This window comes from Coregonus lavaretus (genome assembly GCF_964263955.1).
Source record: "Coregonus lavaretus genome assembly, chromosome: 38".
Taxonomy (NCBI): domain Eukaryota; kingdom Metazoa; phylum Chordata; class Actinopteri; order Salmoniformes; family Salmonidae; genus Coregonus; species Coregonus lavaretus.
Genome location: NC_140025.1, coordinates 14,690,818 through 14,714,189, shown reverse-complemented (window position 1 = coordinate 14,714,189; position 23,372 = coordinate 14,690,818). Strand labels below are relative to the sequence as shown.

The window sequence follows — 23,372 nt, the reverse complement described above, 5'->3', positions numbered from 1 at the left end:
ACATGAAAGAATGTTATTTCAACACAAAATAATGTTATTATAAAGAATGTTATTACAACATGAAAGAATGTTATTATGACAGGAAATAATGTTATCATCAAGGATGCTATTATAACATGAAAGTACACAGAGAATGTCTACACAAACACAGTGTTAGTACCCGTCATATGTTGAGTCACGGAGGGGCCCCAAGGCCCCGGCGGGCCCCCGTCAGTTCCCTGCTCCTGGCCCCTACCTGCACTGGGCATTGGCAACTTGGGGGGCATGGGCTCTGTGGGCGTGGTCTTACTGGTGCTGGGGCTCAGGAGTTTCACGTAGTTGGCTGGGAACCAGCCAATCTGCCGCTTCTTTCCCCGGGCCTGGATCGATGAGAGGACTTGTGAGTATGGAGGGGGCCACAGGGGCACAGCAAGATCATTTTAACAGTAAGAAGCATAACCCCTTTTACTAGTGTTTAAAGCAAATGTGTGGATGACAATGAATCTACATTAATATATTGTAATTTCTACATCACCGTCTATGCAAAAATTACCTATCTTGTATATCATTATCATATTATATATTAAGACAATTATTGGCACATCTATGTCTACATATGAATACAACTAAGCATTTAAACATCTGCTATAAAATTTATATTAAGTGTTGGGTGGGGTGTGTTTGTGGTGAGTAGTGTTGCGAGAGACAGTCCTCCAACCTGCAGCTCCCCTTCCCACCAGCCCCCCGGGTTCTTCTTCCTGATGAGGATGAGCTGGCCGGGCGCCAGGGTGAGCTGCTCGGCACCCGTGGCCGTGTACGGGGCGATGACCTGGGCTATCTCGGGCTTCTTCCCCAGGCTTCCAGTCTTCCCTGCGGGTCCCAGTCCCTTGAGGGAAGACAGAGAGCTCTGGTTTTACTGGGAGCTAAGAGGTGTGTTAAACAAGGAATAAAGTTCGTGAAACGTTAGCTAACGTTGGCCAACTAACATATTTCATTTGTTTTATGTTTACTGTGAATGTTCGCTAATGTTAGGAGAGAGCTTTGCGAACGTGTATAAAGTATATTTTATATGTGTATGTATTATTGTCTGACTCAAATATTTGTAATTATTTTTAAAGGAGAGCACTTTGGTTTTACTGGAAGCGCCGATCAGACAAACAGGACTGCATCGCAGAGTTTACGAATCGCCACACAAAGATATGACAATGTGTGTGAGCGAGAATTGTTTTCTAGAAGTTACCTCCGAGTCCTTGGGTTTGACGTAGTTGGAAGGGAACACCCCCGTCTTGCCCGAGACCACGCCCGTCCACCAGTCGCCCTCTTTCTTGGTGACCACGATGACGTCGCCCTGCTGGAAGGTCAGGTCACCCTGCTCGTTGCTCTCGTAGGTGTACATGGCTATGTATTCTGGGAAACACAACATCTCTGAGCTACAGGGTCTGAGTAGAGTAACAGGAACATGCTATATTCCATGATAAGCTATGGTGTAAATGTTCTGTTTTATATTGTATGTATGGTGTGGATCATAGTCTGAGAGCAAGAGTATTTTAAAGCTAAGATTCATGAAAGGTGAAACGGTGCCACTGGTTGGCCAAGGCGCATTTGTTCTTGTTTTTGTTTAGTTCAGTGTATCAAAAGGACATGAGCATCCAGCGTCATGGTAAAAAACAATCGTAGTACATTCTCAGCTGTTCTATCGCACGTGCAATGAAATGCAATGATGTCCGAGAAAAACAACAGTGTTCATTGTTTGAAATAATTGATTTGTTGTTGTAATATTGCAAACTGACGTGGCAGTTTCACCGCAAGGGATTCCAACTGTATACTGGGCTGTGCGTGTGTGTGTCTAGGTCCATCACCCACCTTCTCCTGGGTCCATGGCCTTGGTAGGGGACGGGGTGGGTCTCTTCATGGTGGGGGGGCTGTCGGACGAGCCAGACTCAATGCTGCACCAGAGAGGGCACACATTCACTCAGACAGCCAAGCCGGTGGCTAATATAAAAATACACACTAGATGGGGAGGGACTAAAGCCATACACAACAGAGAACTTGGCCATTGTGGTGCAATAAAAAAAGCATAATGATGTCACATCATTCTATGGCAGCCATGTTGCTCCCTCCTAGACAATATCAAGCAATAGTAGTTGGGATTTACTCTAAAGTTGACTGAAGTCTATAGTCCAGGGCCGTCCAACCCTCTTCCTGGAGATCTACCGTCTTGTATTCCAACCCTAATTTAACACACCTGATTCTACTTAGTTGCTCAACAAGACCTTAACTAGCTGAATCAGGTATGCTAGTTTAGGGTTGGACTGAAAACCTACAGGACGGTGGATCTCCAGGAAGGTGGTTGGGCAGCCCTGCTGTATATATCCTGCTGACCAGGTCACCCTCGCAAAATAGGTTTTTAACCTCAAGTGTCTTTCCTGGTTGATAAGAGTTGAATAAAAATACATGACTATAAATAATTGTTTGGATTAATAATAATACTCCAATTATAGTTCTATAAAAAAATATTATTCATAAATGTGATTATGGGCAGGGACAGTTTCATCCTTATTCACCTCATGGACTTGCGTACGGGGCCAGAGATGAGCTTGACATAGGACTTTGGGAACCAGCCCCGCTGGCCCTGCACCTCTCCGAACCACCACATGTCCTGCTGCTCCAGCACTGTGATCACATCGCTCTTGTTGAAGTTGAGGTGGTTGTCCTTCTTGGCCCGCCACGGGTACAGAGCCTGGGCCTGCAAACCCTCCACCTTCTCCCCCTGAGGGAGCAAAACAGAGACAGCCAGAAAGAAATGGGGAGTGGGAGAGTGGGAGAAAGAGAGAAGGACAGAGGAAGAGAAGGAAGAGATGTATTACAGAATCTCTATGTGCAGTTTAAACCCTGCTCTTCATTCATCTGACAGTACAACCACACTGCTTTAGGTAGAGTCAATATAATTATCCTGCTAGGCCTAGATGATATGTTCCTGTGCTCCTCAGTGTGGTCTAAACTGAGTGTTACAATCAAATGTATTATTATTACTATTATTTGACTGATGTGTACGTTGTATTTAATGTGCATTTTGGTATGTTGCAGGGCTCATTTGTAAAAGAGACCTGGGTCTCAACGCGACTCCCTGTTTAAATAAAGGGTTAAAAAAAAAAAAAAAAAAACTGTACCTGTCCCAGGACGGGGGATGGAGAGGAGCCACTGAGGGTGGCGGGGGTGAAGGCAGAGCGCTGGCGCAGCTGGCCCCCGGGCCCGGCGCTGGGCACAGAGAGAGACGGCTGGGTGGGCCAAGCGTCCCAGCCCTCCCCAGTCTCAGTCTTCTCCACAGAGCTGGTGGACGGCCATCTAAGCAGAGAGAGGCACACACAGTTTACAAACTCAAACTCTGATTTCTCTTCAATGAATAACTTGGTGTATGTAAGACTATGAATGAAAAACTCTTGCATTGCATTGTATTAAATTGCATTATATTGTATTGAGTGCTGTGTGACAGGAAGGGTTGGAGCTGTCACTCACGTGGTGCTGAAATCTGCCCAGTTACTAGATGCCGAGGAGGAGGACGAGGCGGGACCAGGGCCAGGGCAGGGACCGGGGGCAGGGGGAGCGGTCGCCGGGGGAGGGGTTGCCATTGGCTGGCTGGGTGGCGTGGGTGTGGTGGAGGCGGCAGTGGGTGTGAGTCGTGAGGCCAGTTTGGGCGCGACGCCCGTGGTGGCGGCACTGACCCGCAGGCTCATGGGAACCTCGGATTCTGGGATCTTCTCGGCGTAGTTGGCGGGGAACCAGCCCGTCTTCCCTTTCAGCTCGCCACCCAGCCAGCCTGGCTCGCCTGTCTGGGACTCGTCCACCTGGGGGTTGAAGGTCAAAGGTCAGCTCACCATCATAGCACTACAGAGCCACCGAAGACTGTAGAAATTACTAAAATGAATAGAACGGACATTCTCCTTCAAGTCATGCTGTGAGGAGTGGACCAGGTGGGCCATATTGAGTGTACCTTCTAGTAATTATATTTCTATGCCAAGAACAACTCACAACCCCAGTCCTCAGGGATCACACTTTCCATTGGACCTTTTCCTTTAACCAGCTACAGGCTGTTCTGAAAAGCTTTGTTGAAAAGCAATGAGGAAATTCCTGAATTGACTGAGTAGAAATTGAATGGACCCCAACTCTGACTGACAGACAAGGCGAGTAGTCTGGACCAAGATACTGTCGAGCCAATACAGGATTAGATTGATAAATCGTGGGGAAACAAAATAAATTACGAGCGGTTACAGTAAATCCTGTGGACTGGGGTTGCCCAGCCATGCGTGGTTACTCCTTATTTAAAACATACGACAGAGTGGTTGGACCACTTTTGGAATGGATGTTCGCGATTCACAAGACAAGTTGTATATCACCGCTCCCTTTCCAAGCATGCGGGTGGTCATGAAGAGAAGCTGAGAGAATAAGCATGGCAGTGGATGGCTTTGGGACGGCTGCGTTGAAGGAGGACTTGGTGCAATAGGATCAAATGTGTCTGTATAGTCGTTTCACTCTCTGCAGCTTACAAGATGCTTTATCCAGTATAAACATAGAGGCACGCTTGTATAGACTTATAATCATATGCCCTTTGAGAACAAGTGTGTATCCTCTGAGTACACTGACCACATAATGGATATACAACCACAAACATGCAACCAACAGTTAAACTCTTTAAGTGCTTATGAAGAGATGACAGCAGATGAGATGGACACATGAGACGGACCAATGAGAGCAGGTGTTGGGATCACAGGTGAGCAGCTGATTGGACAGTGGGCCTGCACTTACCCACTCCCCTTTCACCTTCAGGTAGAGTGAGCAAAGTTGGGAGAGAGTCAGGAGGCAAAGGTTAATACTCACACGCACACATGCACGCAGACACACACACACACACACACTCACACTCCTTGGTTCATATAGATGAATCACTTTACATAAACATCCATACCATACACACACAAATGGTGCGTGGCAGAAGTGATTGACAGCTAGCCTCTCACCATGACAATGTCTCCGGGGGTGATGGTGATCTCGTCGTGACTGCGGGCATCAAAGGGGTACAGCGCCCGGTAGAAGACCACCTTGACCTTGTCCTGGTTGAACCCAGTCACCGGGATCTTGTCTGCAGGGGGGAGAGGAAGGGGGAGAGGAACACAGGACAGGGTCACATCTTTCTCTCTCACACATGGAACCAGGCAAGTCCAAACGTTCTTAGAACTTCTACAGTAGGACCTCTGCGATATGAAAACGTTTGGAATGGAGGTAATTCGGAACACTGAAATACTTGTGACATTGAAATCTACTTAAAAACTGCATCAAACTTCATAGAAAATATTAATTGTGTGAAATGAATCTACATGCATGTTCTAATCATTTAGACAGATACCTACAGCACACATTTTTGTTCTATGGTTTAACTGTCCCAGTTCGATGTTGCCCCTGGTCAGTCCAGAAATCTGAGGTTTTAAAACTCTGAGGTTCTACTGTATATGCATGCTTCTTTGTAATACATGTTCTTTTTTGACACGTACCGCCCGTGGGCCAAGGGCTCTGGTTCATGAGTTTCCCTGGTTCAGGCTGCTGCATGAAAAGCTGGTTGAGTTTGTCCTGCATGTCCTTCTTAGCGCGCCCCTCCTCCTCCTCGCTCACGCGCTTCATCCAGGGCTGGGGGGGCGGGGTGGGGGCCTCCACCATACCCTCATCTCGCCACGCCAGGCCCTCGTCAGTGGCAGACAACCTGGGGAGAGGAAAGGGGGTGTTAGAGGTAACCTCTGTAAACTGACTGGATCACAGTGATGGGGCTGCATCCGTGTAACCCATACAGAATGAGAGGACATAGGAGCAGCTCGCTCACACATATGGTGTCCTGTGCGCAAACACACACATTCACACAATATCTCTCAAAGACAGAAACCCACACACACACACACACACACACACCTTCCGTCTGTGAGCTCGGCGGACTTGGCCCTCTCCTGAGCGATGGCGTGGATGTTGATTTCTCCCTCCAGGTGATCCTTCTGCTTCTGTCTCTGCTGCTTGCTGTGGATCTCTCGGAGCTCCTGCAAGGCAGCGTGGGATAGAGGAGGACCGGTGAGGGGAAGTTTGGGCGGGGTCGCCGGGACTCAACACAACACTCACATCACAGTGAGGCGTCAGCCATTTTGTGCCCTGTAAGCGCCATTATGATCCCAGCCGGGCTCAGTTACCAGAGGGAAAGTCTGTGTTTAGGCTATTGCTTCCCTCCATTTAATCTAATCTCTGTATTTTCTCCAATTAATGCTGGGACACTACTACTACTACTACTGAAATGTAGGTTTGGTTGGATATTTGGGGCGGACGCACTTGCACAAAACATGGCCGCCGCCACAGTGCGTTCATGGGGGTTGGACAGCTCTCGGAGTCTGGCGAGCGCTGCACATGAACCACTGAGGGAGGGTTAAACAAGCCCTGGGTTACTACGGCAACACGGACACCACTGGAACTGGAAGCTTGCAGTGTTTCATTGCTCCGGGGTGAAGTTTTCCTTAGGTACAGATCTAGGATCAGCTTAATCTCTCCCAATCCTAACCTTAACCTTGCGGGGGAAATGAAAAACTGACCTAAGATCAGTGTCTAGGGGCAACTTCGTTCTGCTCCGGTTTGAGCACCAAATGGAAACACTACTGGTTAAAGCCAAGTGGTACCAACCAATCACAGAGAGCGTTCATGGTTCTGGGAGACATCTGAGCCAAACTATGGTTCTCAAAAGCACACAGACTGATATGGAGTTCGGTAAAAAGAGTTGAATGGGAAATTCACAAGTATCATAGGTAGGTGTTATTCAAACCCATCCTCTCTAAAGGGTTAAGAAAGTCTTAATATACAGTCTGAGCAGGAAATAAAGTTGTGAGGACTTGATTTTCCTGAAGGAATTACTATCAATACCATTAATCAGTCTTAGATTAGATGAAAATGCAATTTAAATGATATCTTAATTGACCAGAGAAATAATCGAATGTCCATATCTGATACGAGGGATAGATATCCAACAAATATCCAGATCACATATTAAGGCCAAACGAGCTTGAAAACTTTTGGTCCTGACCACTACTATGGCCCATTTGGACACAGTGACTGCTGGGTAATGTAATCCGGCCTTAGAGAGCACACCGCACACACACCACAGCCCCCAGGTTAACTAGGCTCATAGGTTAAGATTGTGATGAACCATGCGTTGTCAAACACCATGCAACCAAAGGCTTCACCCCCATATGTTAAGTTGGCGTGCCATCAACACATGGGGCTGGAGAGTGAGGTACCTTCAGGAAAGCTAGATTTGTTTAGTACTTGGTTAAAATGGGGAGACGCACGACTGACTGAGCAACTGTGGAGATTTCTTGAAATAATCTCACAATAACAATAACTTGAGGACCAGTTTCATATTGCCTCAATCTATTGATAAATGACATTACCTTGTTCATTACCTTGTTCTATATTTCTTTCCTGTACCAAGTCTTCAATTAGCCTATGTCTGTATGGATTTGGTCTCCCAAAATAGTAGGCCCTACACCCCAGTTCACTATTAAATAAATACATCACTAACGCTAGTGGCCACTCACCCAGTAGAAGGACTGTACAGCCGCAACGCGTCGTTCGAGTGCGCCGTTTTTAATCTTGTCCTCCTGCCATGTAATTAAACAAAGGCATTTCATTTCTTTCCAATAAGACAGAGTGCCTTAGGAGTCTTTTGGGAAGTGTTTTTGTGCTTTCTACAGATGTTTACCAATGCAACAAAAGCGTGTCTTCCAGTTTGTTTGGATACCAAAGAGGGTAAATGTTCTCCTCTCACCGTAACCAAAACTACGAAGCCTGACAACTGAAAGCTCAAGGAGCTGAAAAATATAAAATTGTCATCGATTCAATTTAATAAATGAAATAGCTGAACAACCAGGTTCATGCACAGGGTGGCTAACAACATTGACCGGAGCGGTGTCCCACTATACACTTGCATACTACCTAGTGTGACCCAATTGACTTTGGTCTTGGCAATGCATTCTAAATAGTATGCTAGTGTTTTTATTGGGCCCTAGTCTAGAGGGTTTAGGAGGCAATGAGAGAGATATACTCCAGCACCACCCAGAAGATAGATAAAGGAGGGAAGCGGCTAGCTTTTATTAACTCGCTGCAGGGCTAACGAGGCTAAGGCTAAAGACGCTCAAGCGGAAGGGCAGCATGGCTTGCTTTGACCAGCCCTTCAAAGGAAGTGGAGGAGTGGTAAGGGGGTTGGGGTGGGGGAGCGCAGGGGGAAGGGCGTGGAGGAAGAGGAGGAGGAAGAAGAGGGGGAGGCAGTAGGGACACCTGCAGGTAGACGTCTATACGCTGCAAACAGGCCAGGAGGGCCGAGAGACAGTCCAGCAGCATCTGGTCCACCGAGCCCCCCTCGGACTGAAAAGAGACAGACAGGGACCCCAAGGTCAAGGGTCAGATAGAACAGCAGCAGTGCCACCAAGGTCAACAACAGGGTCGTGTTCATTAGGCACCAAACAGAAAGAAACAGACTAAAAAGGGAGGGTGGGACTACCTGCGCAATAAGAAAAACACATTTTGGTTTTCCATTGCGTTGGCCTAATGAACACGACCCAGGTATACATCCAGATCGGACTCAACCCCTACCCTGACCTGGTGCCTTGAGTTAGGTGGCCCAACAGTCCCATGTGGCTGTGTCCGACGTCAAACCATAGCAACCCACATACAGCTTAACCATATATTGATTCCCCAGGTTGCGCCCCCAGGATGTTGTGGGGTAGAGGGCCACACTGCTCGGAAGCAGCACAGCCTACCACAGGCACGGGGTGAGTCTAATATACCCACCACAATACAAAGCTCTGCTGAGCAGACCCTAACAGAACTGTACTGCTCTAGGCCTGGTTAAGCATCCACCACAGTTGCTGGAACCGTGCTTTGAAAGGACAATGTGAAATATATCAAGCCAACCCAGTACAGTTCCGGTTGGCCCTGTAGCGTAACAAGGGTCTAACCTTCTTCATCAGTTAGTAAGGTAGCTTCCTTCTTTAGCATTGGGTTTCAGATCTGCTTAGTAACAACAACACACCGAGTTATTCTGATTGGTTATTATTCTCCAGAGAGGTGCACTACTCTACAGCGTCCTGCGGGGGGCAGCAGTGCTGGTGAGTGGACTACCTGTCGCCCCCTCTGCTCCTCCAGCAGCAGCTCCAGACGGAGGCCCTCTATCCGGGCAGTGTGGCCCTGATAGAAAGCAGCCAGAGACTGGACGGACAGGCGAGGGCGTGGGCAGAGGCGGGACGCAGAGGTCAGAGGGCACGGGGCGAAGGTCAGCCAAGCCACACAGACCAGACAGGGGTGGCAGGGTGGATGGCGGGCGGGGCGACAGAGTGAGCAACAGTCAGATATAGTGAGAGAACAACAGTGTAAACACCCCCACGTTTTCCCCTAGGTACAGATCTAGGATCAGCTCCCCTTCCCACAATGCAAAACTGACCCAAGATCAGTGTCTAGGGGCAATTTCACCCTACTCCACTACAGTGCACTCCGCATGTAGTGATCACATTCACACAATTTGATCGCTATAACGTTTCTATGATCGCATTCACTATAAGCGGCATGCACTGTTCTGTATATCTGAAACACTGGGACCCTGATGTGGTATGTGGAGCAATTCAAAAGGTTTTGGTTGAAAAGATAAAGGAATTGAGATCACATTGAAATTAAAAAAGGGGGATCATCAGACACACACAAATCATCAAGCTCTCTGACAGTCTTGGCGCCCCAACACACACACACGACATTAAGAGATGCAAAGGTATCGGTGGGCAGAAAGAAAGTACTGGAAGCCAGTGTTTTAAATTGTCCACTGTCAACTGTTAAACTGAGCATATGGGGCAAATCCAAACTTCCACTTATTAAGTCACATTTTCATTTAGTCTCTTATTGAAATCAATGCATGGTGAAAATTCACCCCTATGAGAAGAACTGTAGCCTGTTGTTGGTCACTTCGAACTCTTCACTAGGTACAGGAGATAGGGACAGGGCTCTCCAACTCTGTTCCTGGAGAGCTACCGTCCCATAGGTTAACTCCAACCCTAATCTAGCGCACCTGTTTCTAATAATTAGCTGATGGATAAGCTGAATCAGGCTAGTTACAACTGGGGTTGGAGCGAAAACCTACAGGACTGTAGCTCTCCAGGAACATGGTTGGAGAGCCCAGGGCCCGGTTTCCCGATTGAACTTAAGCTTATAAGTATTTTAACGAGGCATCGTTCCTATAAACACCACATAGAGAATGTTCATAAGTGTTTCGTTGGAGCATGTGTCGATACTGATAGGATCGAAAGAAAGTCGGCGCTGCTCTCGGATCAGCTTTCTCCATTCAAATTTTACTTTAGCATTAGAATTATTACACAATACTGACAACAGATCAACTCCTAGAGAGATTTTAAAACCTACTTGGCTGCAAATATTGAGGCGGTTTATTCTAATGCCAACCCTATAAAAACGCACTAAATCACAGATTTGGCACATCATTGCACACGTTACACAGCATGAAATATATCGAGACAAAAATTACAGACAGAAGCCTTGCAAAATAGAACTCATTGATTGAACTAGCCTATGATTGAAATATAGGCTATAGGCCTATGTAGCCTATACTGTATCTTCTTTTAATGCACTCATCTCTGTTCATTTGAAGCATTTTTATCCTTTGCTTGTTTGTTACAATTGCAAAAACATAGACAACTTTGTATTTGTAGTCAACTTCCTTCTGAAGTTAGCTGTGTCACAGAGAGACAGATCAATATCTTGATTCTATGTGTCCTGGAGATATTCTGTGTATAAAGTGACGCAGAAGGGTAAAAAAGCATCTAACGACGCACTGTGCTGTTCTATGAGTGGTCTGGGGCAGTCGGTAAATAACAAGCATTTTCAAGTGAAACTTTACTAATGATGGTTTTGGGAAACAGCTCAGAGATTTAAAGATGCTCCTACGAAGGTTCTAACGATGAACTTAGCCTTAAAAACCGGGCTCTGGTCTTTAACCTAGTCAGATGAATCGTTAGTGAGTAGTAGTACCTTGAGCTGGGTGTTGAAGGCGTCTATCTCCAGCAGTTTGGAGCGGGTCTCTCTCTCCACAGTGTCTAGCTGTTCTCTCAGCTGCTGCCGACTAGACTCCTTGACCTCCACCGCCTTCTGCAGCGACGCCAGGGAGTCTCCTGGACAGGGACGGGGTTGTATTTATTAGTGCCCAGCATAGCAATCTTTTTGTTTTGAGCCTAGTGAATATGACCCAGAGAGCAAGCGCCGTATCGGTTATTATAAACCGGGTGGTTCGAGCCATGAATGCTGATTGGCTGAAAGCCGTGGTATATCAGACCATATACCACGGGTATGAACATTTTTTATTTGTACTGTTCTAATTACTTTGGTAACCAGTTTATAACAGCAATAAGGCACCTAGGGCGTTTGTGGTATACGGCCAATATACCACGGCTAATGGCTGCATCCAGGTACTCCGCACTGCGTCATGCGTAAGAATTTAGCGGTGGTATATTGGTCATATACCACACCTCCTCGGGCCTTATTGCTTAAGTATAGTACGGCAGTCAGTCTTTCCCTTAGTTTTGTTTGCAGGTGGTGTACAAAGGCCTCTCAGGCAACAGATTGTCAATTAAAACTAATAGGCCAGATTATTTTATGTGGCGCTAGGTGGGGGGCACTTCCACACCTATACTACAGTAGGGGAAACACTGTAGTACAGGTTATAAGTCAGTCCAATGTGGCCTACCCATGTACAGTATGATAGCATAGCTAGGACTAGCTAGCAATCAAGCTAAAGCTAACTACTCATTTATGACAAGTACATGGGGGAATAAAACAGTGCATTTATAGGGGAATTATTGTATCGACTTAGCAGAGAATTCACAAGCCATCTATAATAGCAAAGCATATAGTACATGGTCGGAGTCCCAAATGGCACCCTATTCCCTATATAGTGCACAGACGCTCTCTGTTGAAAGATGTGCGGAGGTGAGATGAGGAAGCAGTACTTACTGTGCAGGCTGTTCTGTTGGACCTGTTTGAGTTGTTCGTTTAGACACTGTTTGTCAGGGATCAGCCTGCCGAGCCACTGCTGAGAGTCCTGCGGGAGACACACAGCAACGGCAAGTCTTAGGGAAACTGCATCTGTACTAGGGGTGTGAACTTCGGAGCCCTAACTGTTTTTTTGTCCCCCCCCCCCCCACTTAATTAAAATCACAGTGCAGTTATCACAAAACATACTATTTTCTGTGTTATAGCGATAGGCTATAAAGGCATGGGAAAGTTGAGTAATTCAAATAAAAGCAGAGAGGAAGAGGCAAACGTTTGGCTACTTTGGTGAATTTGCAAGGCAAGACATTGTGAGATGCAGATTACCAAAACATATGAGCACGTTTCTGCCTGCCCCTCCTCACCCTCCCTGTGATGAGGTGGTGTTGAAGGAGTCCGGCGCAGGAGGGTAAATCACAGAATAACAGGCTTTAATCCGCAAAATACAGGTTTACGCAGAAATGCGTCAAACACACTCCAGGGCACAAAACAGGCGCACTGGAAAATACAAGGCATACGGGAAAGAAACTCCCGTCGATACACAAAATACGAGCTCCACCGAGCTTCACTAACCTCCACAAATAAACAATCACCCACAAGGACAAGGGGGCAGAGGGAACACTTATACACAGACTAATTAGGGGAATAGAACCAGGTGTGTGTGATTGACAAGACAATCGTGATGATGATTGGGGTGGCAGTGGTTAGTACTCCGGTGACGACGAACGCCGAAGCCTGCCCGAACAAGGAGGCGAGGCAGCCTCGGCGGAAGTCGTGACACTCCCTCCCTTGCGCTGGCCTGCCTGCTCGGTCTCTTTGCTAATGATCCAAGTGTGTGTTCAGTCTTCGGTCTGTTGTATGTAGAATATCCTAGCCAACTCATGGCACCGATGTCGCCGGGATACAGATTGCCTCATAATATGAATATACAGTAGGCTACCGGTAGCCTTTATCGATTACCCTTTTCAGACATAATGGAATGTGGCCACTTGAAAGCGCCTCGGCTACGGCATGTTTGTTTGTCTGTCTGTTAGGGTAGGCTACACTACAGACTTTTCTTCCCTGGAGATATGAAGGGGCATGCATTTTACTTGTCTGTAAAGGAATAAGGCATTTGAAGTGGGACTAACGTCCATCACTAGGTGTCACGAGAATGTTCCTATCTCAATGGTTGAACTCAACGATCACTCAAGCTTTGAATAATTCCCAGAGGTTGTAAGGCTCTGGTTAATAAATAATTAAACAAAGTCCCAGTCTGCAATAGTCCCCAAAGTGCAGAGCAAGTCCTTTTATTCACACACAAGTTCTTATCATAGGCTACTCCCTGCTTAGACGGGCTGTATTTTTCCATTAGGCCTCTACATGGTTTTCTCGTCTACAAGCCTCTCGCTTCCCCTCCCTAGGTGGGGACATCTGGTTTCCCATCAGACCCCTGCATGCATAGCTGCAAAAGACCACAAGGTCCTATTTCTAAGTCTAACTAAACTACACACATCATCAGATTATAGTCTTATGATTCTAACACATTTCACACAGTTATACAGTTTCGGGGTGGAATACTTTAGTCATTACCTTAAACATACAAATTCTTCTATCACTAGGCAAACAAAACCGTCAATCAAATAATCTTGAGCTACTGCACGCAGACTAATCTCTCAAAAAAAGTACTTTAAAGTTTGTTACATTTTGACTAATACATTTTGTAGAAATAAAACATCTAGCTTCCATACCAAAAAAAACAGCATAAAAGAAACAGCACATCAATCAGCAACGTTTGTTGTTGTTAGGGAAAAAATATAGAACATTTTATGCTGGAGCAGAATTCTACTGTCACTTTTTTTGAATTATCTGAAAAGTTACCAATTGTAGCTATCGACATGTTACTGTAGCTGCGTTCTATGTCTGTAAAGGGTTGCGGTAGATATAACTTCATTGCCCAGCCCTAGCGGTCATACATACGTAACAGGACCATTATTCTGCATTGGAAATTGACGTGGAATTGTATGATTTTTACTTATCGTTTTAACAGAAAACCGATAAAATAATGGTTGTTTAAACGTTAAGCAAAATTGTCCATTTGTCACATCCCTAATCTGTACAGGGTTTGGGTGGAGGATATCCACCTGAGGCTACATTGGAATGTATGTGTGTGTCAGGGTTTCCGTTAGGAAAATGTGGCGCCGGACATTTGACCGGCAGCATTGTAATTTAACGGACATTTGAGAAATCTACCGGACCCATAAGCATTGTGTGCGTAAACTGTTTAGGGCGTCCACCCACGGTGTTCAATATGACAGAAATCACATTTCGATTATGGTAATTCATTAACAGAACATGCAACTCGAGGATGCAACGGCATGCATCCTTCTTACCGAATTCCGATGCAAACTTTTAAGATCTTAGAATAACTGCCACATTTACTTTTCCTCAGCCAACAAGAAGAGAAATTAACAGCAAAATCACTAGCCTATGCCAATCCAATATCCCCCATAGTAGAAAAGTGTATCTATTCTATTGGGGGATATTGGTCAGCTTGTCGTTCTGTGCAAGAAAGAAAAAGCCTATTCTAAAACTGACTCTGGGACAGTTGTTGGATGATAGATCCCAAATTCATACAATCAGTAGGCCTAGGCTACATTTTACATTTTAGTCATTTAGCAGACGCTCTTATCCAGAGCGACTTACAGTTAGTGAGTGCATACATGTTTTTTTGTTGTTTTTTTTGTTTCATACTTGCCCCCCCGTGGGAATCGAACCCACAACCCTGGCGTTGCAAGCGCCATGCTCTAACAACTGAGCTACACGGGGCCTGCTACATATATATATATATATATATATTTTTTTTTATAACAATGAGGCTGATGCAACATATCAAAATGTTTAGCTTAAAATGTTGACAAACTATTATTTCTTCACATTAAGCGTAGCAATGCACACAAGGCAGTACAGGCTACACGCAAATGCTCGTTCCATAATGCAATTTGGGGAACTACCATTGTCAAAAGCGCACCACACATGCGAGTGGTTTCATGTGACAGATGGAAATATCTTTTTTAAGACGGGCGATCTAAAGATGCAACAACTAGCATGGGTTGCTAATATGACTAGGATTGTGTCTTCGGCCACTGGACAATGAAATAAAGTGCCTCCACGTTTCTATGTTCGGATTTTACTTTGAAGGTAAGACATGTCTCATAATATGAAGTCAAATGTTCAGGTTTTAAACAATAAAGTATATGTTTTAAAAAATGCATACTGCCTCCAGCTCATTGCAAATTGGTGTGTGACGCGCTGAAGCCTGCCAACCATTTCCTATATGCACTTGAATGGCGAATGGGAAGCGCGCTTCAATTACCAGTTGAGAAATAAAAATAGTAGCTCTTTAATCGACGTCATCAAAACTGTTTTTTACATACGATTGCATTTAGTATTTTAACGCAATGATTGGGCTTATAAAAGCACAAATTAGCTGTTTGAGAAGCTGTAGCAGCTGCTCTCGCACTGTCTGACAGATTTTCCGCTCATAGGCTCTGTGCGTGTGATAAACATAACGACTAATGAAAATACACACGCGCCAATTTCATTCCACTCAAATTTGCAAATTAACCTTTAGGCCGATAATCATGACCGGACAAATGCATTTCCATCGACTGGTATTTCCATCAATACATTGGTTAAAAAGAATTATTTTGCTATGCGATTGTCTTTTTCTTCTCCCGGACAATTGCCGCCAGTATTATTTATCGGCTTTTCATTATTTATTTTTTTATCGGCACAAAAGCCGGCTATTACCGGCTAACGGAAACCCCGGTGTGTGTGTGTGTACCTCTGTATACGATGCAGTCTTCAGTGCCCTCCATAATTATTGGGACAGCGAAGCATTTCTTCTTCTTTTGGCTTTATAATAATGTATGGAGTCATTTTGGAGTTACTATTATAAATAAGAATTGAATATGTTTCTAAACACTTCTACATTAATGTGGATGCTACCATAATTACGGATAATCCTGAATAAATAGCAAATAATGATGAGTGAGAAAGTTAAACGTCTAAATATCATACCCCACCAAAAATGCTAACTTCCCCTGTTATTGTAATGGTGAGGGTTAGCATGTCTTGGGGGTATGATATTTGTGCGTCTAACTTTCTCAGTCATCATTATTCACTATTCATTCAGGATTATCTTTAATCATGGTAGCATCCACTTTAATGTAGAAGTGTTTAGAAACATATTCTATTCTTATTTAAAATAAAAGTGACTCCAAAATGACACAATTCATTATTTACCATTCATTTCTATTGGGCACAAAATAATCTGAAACAACCAAAACAAACAGCCAATGCTTCCAAAAAATGTGTAGAGTCACAAGCTTGATGTAGTCATTGAGTGCTTTGTATATGGGACCAAATACTTAACTTTTTCCTACACAAGTGAATTTGTCCCCTAAAATGGGGGGACTATGTACAATAAGTGCTGTAATTTCTAAACAGTTCACCATATATGGATGAAAATACCCTCAAATTAAAGCTGACAGTATGCACATTGTTTGATTTCAAATCCAAACTTTTGGAGTATAGAGCCAAAAGTAGAAAAAAAGCTTCACTGTCCCAATAATTACATAGAGCACTGTGTGTTACACAAGGTGTGTACCGGTACATACCTGCAGCTGCTGTTGGAGGTGGGTGATCTCTGCGATGCGGATCTCGCGGTTCTTGTTGGTGCTCTCGATCTCATGCCGCTGGGCAGACAGGCGGAAGCGGATGTCCTGTAGCTTGCCCTCCAGCTGGCTCTTCTTGTCGTTCTGGGGGGGGGAGAGAGAATGAACTGAGAAACTAAATACCATACATTATTCTATTTTCTTCAAAAGAATAAAGCAAAGACATCTTGGGACTAAAGGTATGATTGTGTGTCTCTGTCTTTACCAGTGCCTCCAGCTCAAACTCCAGGGTCTTCTTGCGGGCTTTGAGCAGGACAATGTTTTCCTGCTCTCGGTTCCTCTGGGTCAGCAGCTCCTGCCGGCGGTTCCTCTCCCACTCCAACTGACGCTGGCGCTCCAGCTCCCGCTTCGCCGCCTAGCCCGAGGAAACACAGAGGGAATGTTATACTGTATACGTAGAAATTGTACAGAGCCAGCCGTGTTTGAGTGGTAACACTTCCAGTTCTATGCACACATTCAACTTCCTGGCGGAGACCTGGGTTCAATCCCCATTTTCACCCTTTTCTCTACACCTGTCCTGCCCTGTCATTAAAGCAACACAATAAGAAAAGAGTGAATTTACAATCTTAAAAAGACAAAGTAATAGAATGACTTGAGTATATTCTATTTACATGTACATTTTAGTCATTTAGCAGACGCTCTTATCCAGAGCGACTTACAGGAGCAATTAGGGTTAAGTGCCTTGCTTAAGGCACATCGACAGATTTTTCACCTAGTCGGCTCGGGGATTAGAACCAGCGACCTTTCGGTTACTGGCACAACGCTTTTACCCACTAAGCTATCTGCCACCCCAGATTATTTCTATGGTTAATATGCACACACACACACACACACCTCTTCTCTGCGGTCTTCCTCTCAATATCTCCATTCGTTCCGGTGTTCTTCACTTTCCCCCTTACACCTCTTTCCCATCTCCCCCCCTCCTCCCCTCTCGACCTCCTCCCTCTGCCTCTCCAGCTCCCTCTTTCCTCTATCCTCACTGTCCTCCTTACCCCGTCTTTTCCACCTCTCCTCACCTCTCTCCTCTCGATCTCCTTGCGTCTCTCCTCCTCCCGCTGCCTCTCCAGCTCCCTCTGCTTCTCTAGCTGCCTCTCCAGCTCCTGCTGCCGCCTCCTCTCCTGCTCCAGCCGTTCGCGCTCCTTCCTCTCCTGCTCCTCGCGCTCCAGCGCTGCCAGACGCTCCTGCTCCTTGCGCTGCAGCTCAAGCAGGGCCTGCCGACGCTTCTCCAGCTCCAGGTTGCCCCGCTCAAAGTTCTCCCGCTTCCTGTCCTCGAATGTCACTTTGGGGAGGGAGAGAGAGATAGAGGGGTCAGAGAGAGAGAGGGGTCAGAGAGAGAGAGAACGCGAGAGAGACGGGGGACATATTTTGCCCTGTTGCCTAATTTTCAGGGGCATTTCTGGGAAAACTGGGGGCATTTTTATATACCATTTCTATTTATAAAGGAGCATTTTGCTGTGTGTTTAAAGGAGCAATCTGGGATAGGTAGATACATTTTTGGACTTTAGAATTGACGATACATAGCCATAGATTCTAGTAGAATATAACTCAAATGCTTGTGAGCTTAGTTCAACTGTCGTACCCCATCCGAACTCAAAATATAAGCTCGTTTTAACTCCATTGTTCATTAACAATGTAATTGTAAACAAACACTGTATAGCTTCAGAACTATCATTTTGATCCCATGGATGGTCAGTCATTACATCCATAGATCTGTCTATGAATTTAAGAGTGGTTACGTTTCTCCAGCTTCTGTTTCTCGCTCTCTTGCTCCTCTTCGGCCTCCTCTTGGACCCGCTGGTCAGTGGAGTGCAGGCTGGTGAGAGACACCCCGCTACCGCTACGCACCCTCCTGGAGACGTACAACATCAGACCACAGTCAGTCAGAGCAGCTCACTAACCTACAGCACCTCATATGGGGCATGGATGGGCAGGACCAGGAGTTTTTCCTGACCGTGAGTCTTGACCAGGAAAAACTCCTGGCCGTGGTGTGGGGCAATAAGATCAATAAGGCATCTTTAGACGAGACTGCCTAAGGTAAGTGCCAGTATCAATGCATACTCTGCAGACAGAGGTAGAGCTAAGGGGCATTGCCAGACAGCAGTGGATTGTACCTAAAGGTGGGGGGGATGAAGTCTGGGGGCAGGATAGGGGGCAGGGGCAGGCCGGACATGGCCATGTCAATCAGGTGCATGGCCAGGATGAACTCCTCGGCCGTCAGCTTGCCGTCCTGGTCGATGTCCGACAGGTTCCTACAGAGAAACAGGGAGAGGGAGAGAAAGACGTGGCGTGTTACCACCAGCCATGCACTTCCTGTCTTGTGACTAGCAGAGTGGAGGAAGGTGAAACACAGTGTCGTTTAGTAGCACCCTGACGACAACTGATCCGAGACCAGTTTTGCGTTTCACCCTCCTAAACAGCAACTGATTTATGACTAGTTTTGCAATATGATGGTTAAGCTGATCCTAGATCTGTGCCTAAAGGAAACTTCTACCCAGAGTCAGCGGAGAGAAGCAGTAGTCAGAGAACAGAGCGCAGCAACGTGTGAATATGCAGGAATTAGTGCCAAATGTGCCAAAAGTATTGGCCCCACTCCCAGCTCTTACCATATGGATGCCAGCGAGGTCTGGGGCAAGCTGGACTGCATCAGGATGGTTCTTGCTTGGGGTCCTGAAAGAAACAGCTCTTTTGAGAAACCTGATGTGGATTGGATAAACCGCAGTGTGTATTGTTGACAGACAAGGTCTTACCGGTGAGGTGGCCGCTCATCATCTTGTCGTGGCTGTTGAAGAGCTGCCGGTACTTTAGCCGTGACGAGCTGGGAACAGCCCAGTCAATGGGAGGCTGGGAGGGCACAGGGGTGCTGAGATGGAGAGGGGGGAGACAATATTTTATTCAAAGCGTCTTTTCAAAAACAGACTTTTTGATAACACTGTAAGATCATATTTTATAACTTAGCTAGTCATGTTGGAAATAGATTTATAAATAGCCCGTTTTTGGATTGCGTAAACAGTAATTGTTTGATTGCGGGGATGAAGGTCTGTTCCGAACAAGTGTGCTTGCTCTAGTTCCTCAACGGCACAGCTAGCAGAGCTTATAGTTGAAGACTCTTCTTTGAGTCAACAAAGTGCATTGAAATTACTTAGGAACTGTGCACACTTTGGAGAGGTGTGTGGCCACTTGGAGACACCAGTTAGACCTCTCACTCAAACCCTTGTCATTTTTTGTCTTATGTTGCACCTACCCCAACATTTACAAGAATATTCTTACCATGTAACTGAATGTATCCAGAGTATTTTCAGATTTCATTATCAACAAATGCGTCTGAAAAGTACAGTACAGTGCCTTGCAAAAGTATTCATCCCCCTTGGCATTTCTCCTATTTTGATGCATTACAACCTGTAATTTAAATTGATTTTTATTTGGATTTTATGTAATGGACACACACAAAATAGTTCAAATTGGTGAAGTGAAAAGAAAAAAATAACTTGTTTCAAACAATTCTAAAAAATTTATAACAGAAAAGTGGTGCGTGCATATGTATTCACCCCCTTTGCTATGAAGCCCCTAAATAAGATCTGGTGCAACCAATTGCCTTCAGAAGTCACATAATTAGTTAAATAAAGTCCACCTGTGTGCAATCTAAGTGTCACATGATCTCAGTATATATATATATACTGTTCTGAAAGGCCCCAGAGTCTGCAACACCAATAAGCAAGGGGCACCACCAAGCAAGCAGCACCATGAAGACAAAGGAGCTCTCCAAACAGGTCAGGGACAAAGTTGTGGAGAAGTACAGATCAGGGTTGCGTTATAAAAAAATATCCCAAACTTTGAACATCCCACGGAGCACAATTAAATCCATTATTAAAAATGGAAAGAATATGGCACCACAACAAACCTGCCAAGAGCGGGCCGCCCACCAAAACTCACAGACCAGGCAAGGAGGGCATTAAATCAGAGGCAACAAAGAGACCAACGATAACCCTGAAGGAGCTGCAAAGCTCCACAGAGGAGATTGGAGTATCTGTCCATAGGACCACTTTAAGCCGTACACTCCACAGAGCTGAGCTTTACGGAAGAGTGGCCAGAAAAAAGCCATTGCTTAAAATAAAATAATAAGCAAAACACGTTCGCCAAAAGGATTGTGGGAGACTCCCCAAACATATGGAAGAAGGTACTCTGGTCAGATGAGACTAAAATTGAGCTTTTTGGCCATCAAGGAAAATGCTATGTCTGGCACAAACCCAACACCTCGCATCACCCCAAGAACACCATCCCCACAGTGAAGCATGGTGGTGGCAGCATCATGCTGTGGGGATGTTTTTCATTGGCAGGGACTGGAAAACTGGTCAGAATTGAAGGAATGATGGATGGCGCTAAATACAGGGACATTCTTGAGGGAAACCTGTTTCAGTCTTCCAGAGATTTGAGACTGGGACGGAGGTTCACCTTCCAGCAGGACAATGACCCTAATTATACTGCTAAAGCAACACTTGAGTGGTTTAAGGGGAAACATTTAAATGTCTTGGAATGGTCTAGTCAAAGCCCAGACCTCAATCCAATTGAGAATCTGTGGTATGACTTAAAGATTGCTGTACACCAGCAGAACCCATCCAACTTGAAGGAGCTGGAGCAGTTTTGCCTTGAAGAATGGGAAAAAAATCCCAGTGGCTAGATGTGCCAAGCTTATAGAGACATACCCCAAGAGACTTGCAGCTGTAATTGGTGCAAAAGGTGGCTCTACAAAGTATTGACTTTGGGGGGGGTGAATAGTTATGCACGCTCAAGTTCTGTTTTTTTGTCTTATTTGTTTCAACTGACAAAATGGGACGTAGCCTGTTCATCTCTCTTTTTAACAAAGGGATCTCCTCTCAAAGTGATGTGATGGCTTTTTAATGAGCTAGCCTGTTGTGTGTTCAAAAAAAGACTCAGTGCCTTGATAAAATTAGAGTATGCAGCAGTCTAATAAGCACAAACACAGCTACATTTGTCCCTTTGAGTTTGGGCCCAGCGAGCAGGGGCCATTCTTCCAAGTGGGTGACATGTGACTCACCTAGTAGTCTCAAAGGACTGTCCCTGCAGCTTGGCACTGGAGCGGTTGAAAGAAGAGCTTTTGTTGAGTGTCGTGGCTGAAAGAGAGAGAGAGAGAGAGAGAGAGAGAGAGAGAGAGAGAGAGAGAGAGAGAGAGAGAGAGAGAGAGAGAGAGAGAGAGAGAGAGAGAGAGATGAGAGAAAGAGACCGAGAGAGGCGGGGAGCAGAATAAAACAGGGAATCACAAAAGGAATTTGTTAGTGAGGTTAAGAAAGGATTAAATCAACAAAGTGGAGATGATCTAAAACGTTGCCAGAGGGCTTCACTGTCATTCACCAGAACTCCACTTTGACTATTCAGTGGCGTGTCTAACGGCGATGCTGATTGGTCCATACCTGGGTGGGAGAAGCCAGTCATTGGTGCTCCGTTGGCCATGGGGGGTACAGACGGGGGAACCGATGACACCAGAGGGGGGGACATACCCACCCCTGGCATAGGAGGCATGGGTAATGGAGGGACTGCTGGGAGGCCTGGCATTACCCCTAAACCATGCATTCCTGCAGGGTGGAATGAAGTAAAGTATGTCAGACAAACATAAGACAACAGACCTCTATTCATTTTCTATTGACAAGCCTATTCTTTTAACACTGTGTCTACAAGTGCTGAATTCTGACTGATTCTCTTGAAAATGTACGATATTTCTCTGGTCATAAACAAGCAGTGCCTTCCTAGAGACAGCAATATGCCCTGGTAGTCAGGGGGAGCAACACTATATTGACCCAGACCGTTGCCTGTTCAAATAACAGAAACGGCATATTATGGTTGTGCTTTGAGATAGTAGGTAATCAGGTAGTTAAAGGTTTTAAATTAAATTGCCCCAGTGAAACATTTAGCAATGTACATAGATGGTGCAGATGATATGGCTTTGAGCACTCTAAAGTCCATTTAGTTAATGGTGGCCATTGGGACTGTAACATGGGTGTATCTCATAGCCTAGGGCATACTCTCCTAGTGTCTTTTACATCACCTGCACTGAACTGAAGAAAGAACAAGTGGACAGGTCAAAGCAAAAATGTAAAAGAAATTCCATCCGGCACACTGCTTTTACCTATCCTGCTGTACAGATCAGTGCAGATGGAAGAAAGGAAGCCACTTTTGACTATTGAGATGCACCCTGCCCCTGTCTCTTACCGAAGGGTGCGGTGGGCGGCGGGGGCAGGGTGAGGGGCGGCTGCTTCATGGAGGGGGGCAGAGAGGGGGGCAGGGGGTGACCCTGCAGCTTGAGCTTGATCAGCTTCATGGCGATGGAGAACTCGTGCATGTCCATCTTCCCATCATTGTTCATATCGGCCAGGGCCCTGAGAGAAGGAGAGAGAGCGAGAGAGGGAGAGGGAGAAAGTAAAGAGATATGATTACATTATGCTGATTATTATCATTGTTGTTCTGAATCTCAGCTTTAGCAATATGTCCTTGTGAATGTCATGTCGATAAAGCAATTGTGGAGAGAGAGAGAGAGAGAGAGAG

General features: G+C 45.6%; 2 protein-coding genes across 3 annotated transcripts in view; one reads left to right on the top strand and one right to left on the bottom strand.

The window, feature by feature from the left end:
- Positions 1-23,372, top strand: part of LOC311111964 (uncharacterized protein) — a 426,062-nt gene that overhangs the window by 114,081 nt on the left and 288,609 nt on the right. The window lies entirely within an intron of this gene.
- The window catches only part of LOC311111950 (intersectin-1-like), a 60,531-nt gene that overhangs the window by 19,578 nt on the left and 17,581 nt on the right, over positions 1-23,372 (bottom strand). The window contains exons 5-26 of the mRNA XM_084154887.1: positions 23,040-23,206; positions 22,244-22,405; positions 21,871-21,946; positions 19,565-19,677; positions 19,421-19,484; positions 18,929-19,066; positions 18,554-18,666; positions 17,834-18,096; positions 17,023-17,172; positions 16,761-16,901; positions 12,064-12,151; positions 11,086-11,225; positions 5,935-6,056; positions 5,526-5,731; positions 4,995-5,116; positions 3,496-3,824; positions 3,150-3,324; positions 2,544-2,749; positions 1,843-1,925; positions 1,220-1,386; positions 698-865; positions 161-359 (exon numbers count right to left, since the gene is read on the bottom strand). Coding sequence (XP_084011013.1) covers positions 161-359; positions 698-865; positions 1,220-1,386; positions 1,843-1,925; positions 2,544-2,749; positions 3,150-3,324; positions 3,496-3,824; positions 4,995-5,116; positions 5,526-5,731; positions 5,935-6,056; positions 11,086-11,225; positions 12,064-12,151; positions 16,761-16,901; positions 17,023-17,172; positions 17,834-18,096; positions 18,554-18,666; positions 18,929-19,066; positions 19,421-19,484; positions 19,565-19,677; positions 21,871-21,946; positions 22,244-22,405; positions 23,040-23,206 — 3,392 coding nt within the window. The remainder of the gene's footprint in view (positions 1-160; positions 360-697; positions 866-1,219; positions 1,387-1,842; positions 1,926-2,543; positions 2,750-3,149; positions 3,325-3,495; positions 3,825-4,994; positions 5,117-5,525; positions 5,732-5,934; positions 6,057-11,085; positions 11,226-12,063; positions 12,152-16,760; positions 16,902-17,022; positions 17,173-17,833; positions 18,097-18,553; positions 18,667-18,928; positions 19,067-19,420; positions 19,485-19,564; positions 19,678-21,870; positions 21,947-22,243; positions 22,406-23,039; positions 23,207-23,372) is intronic.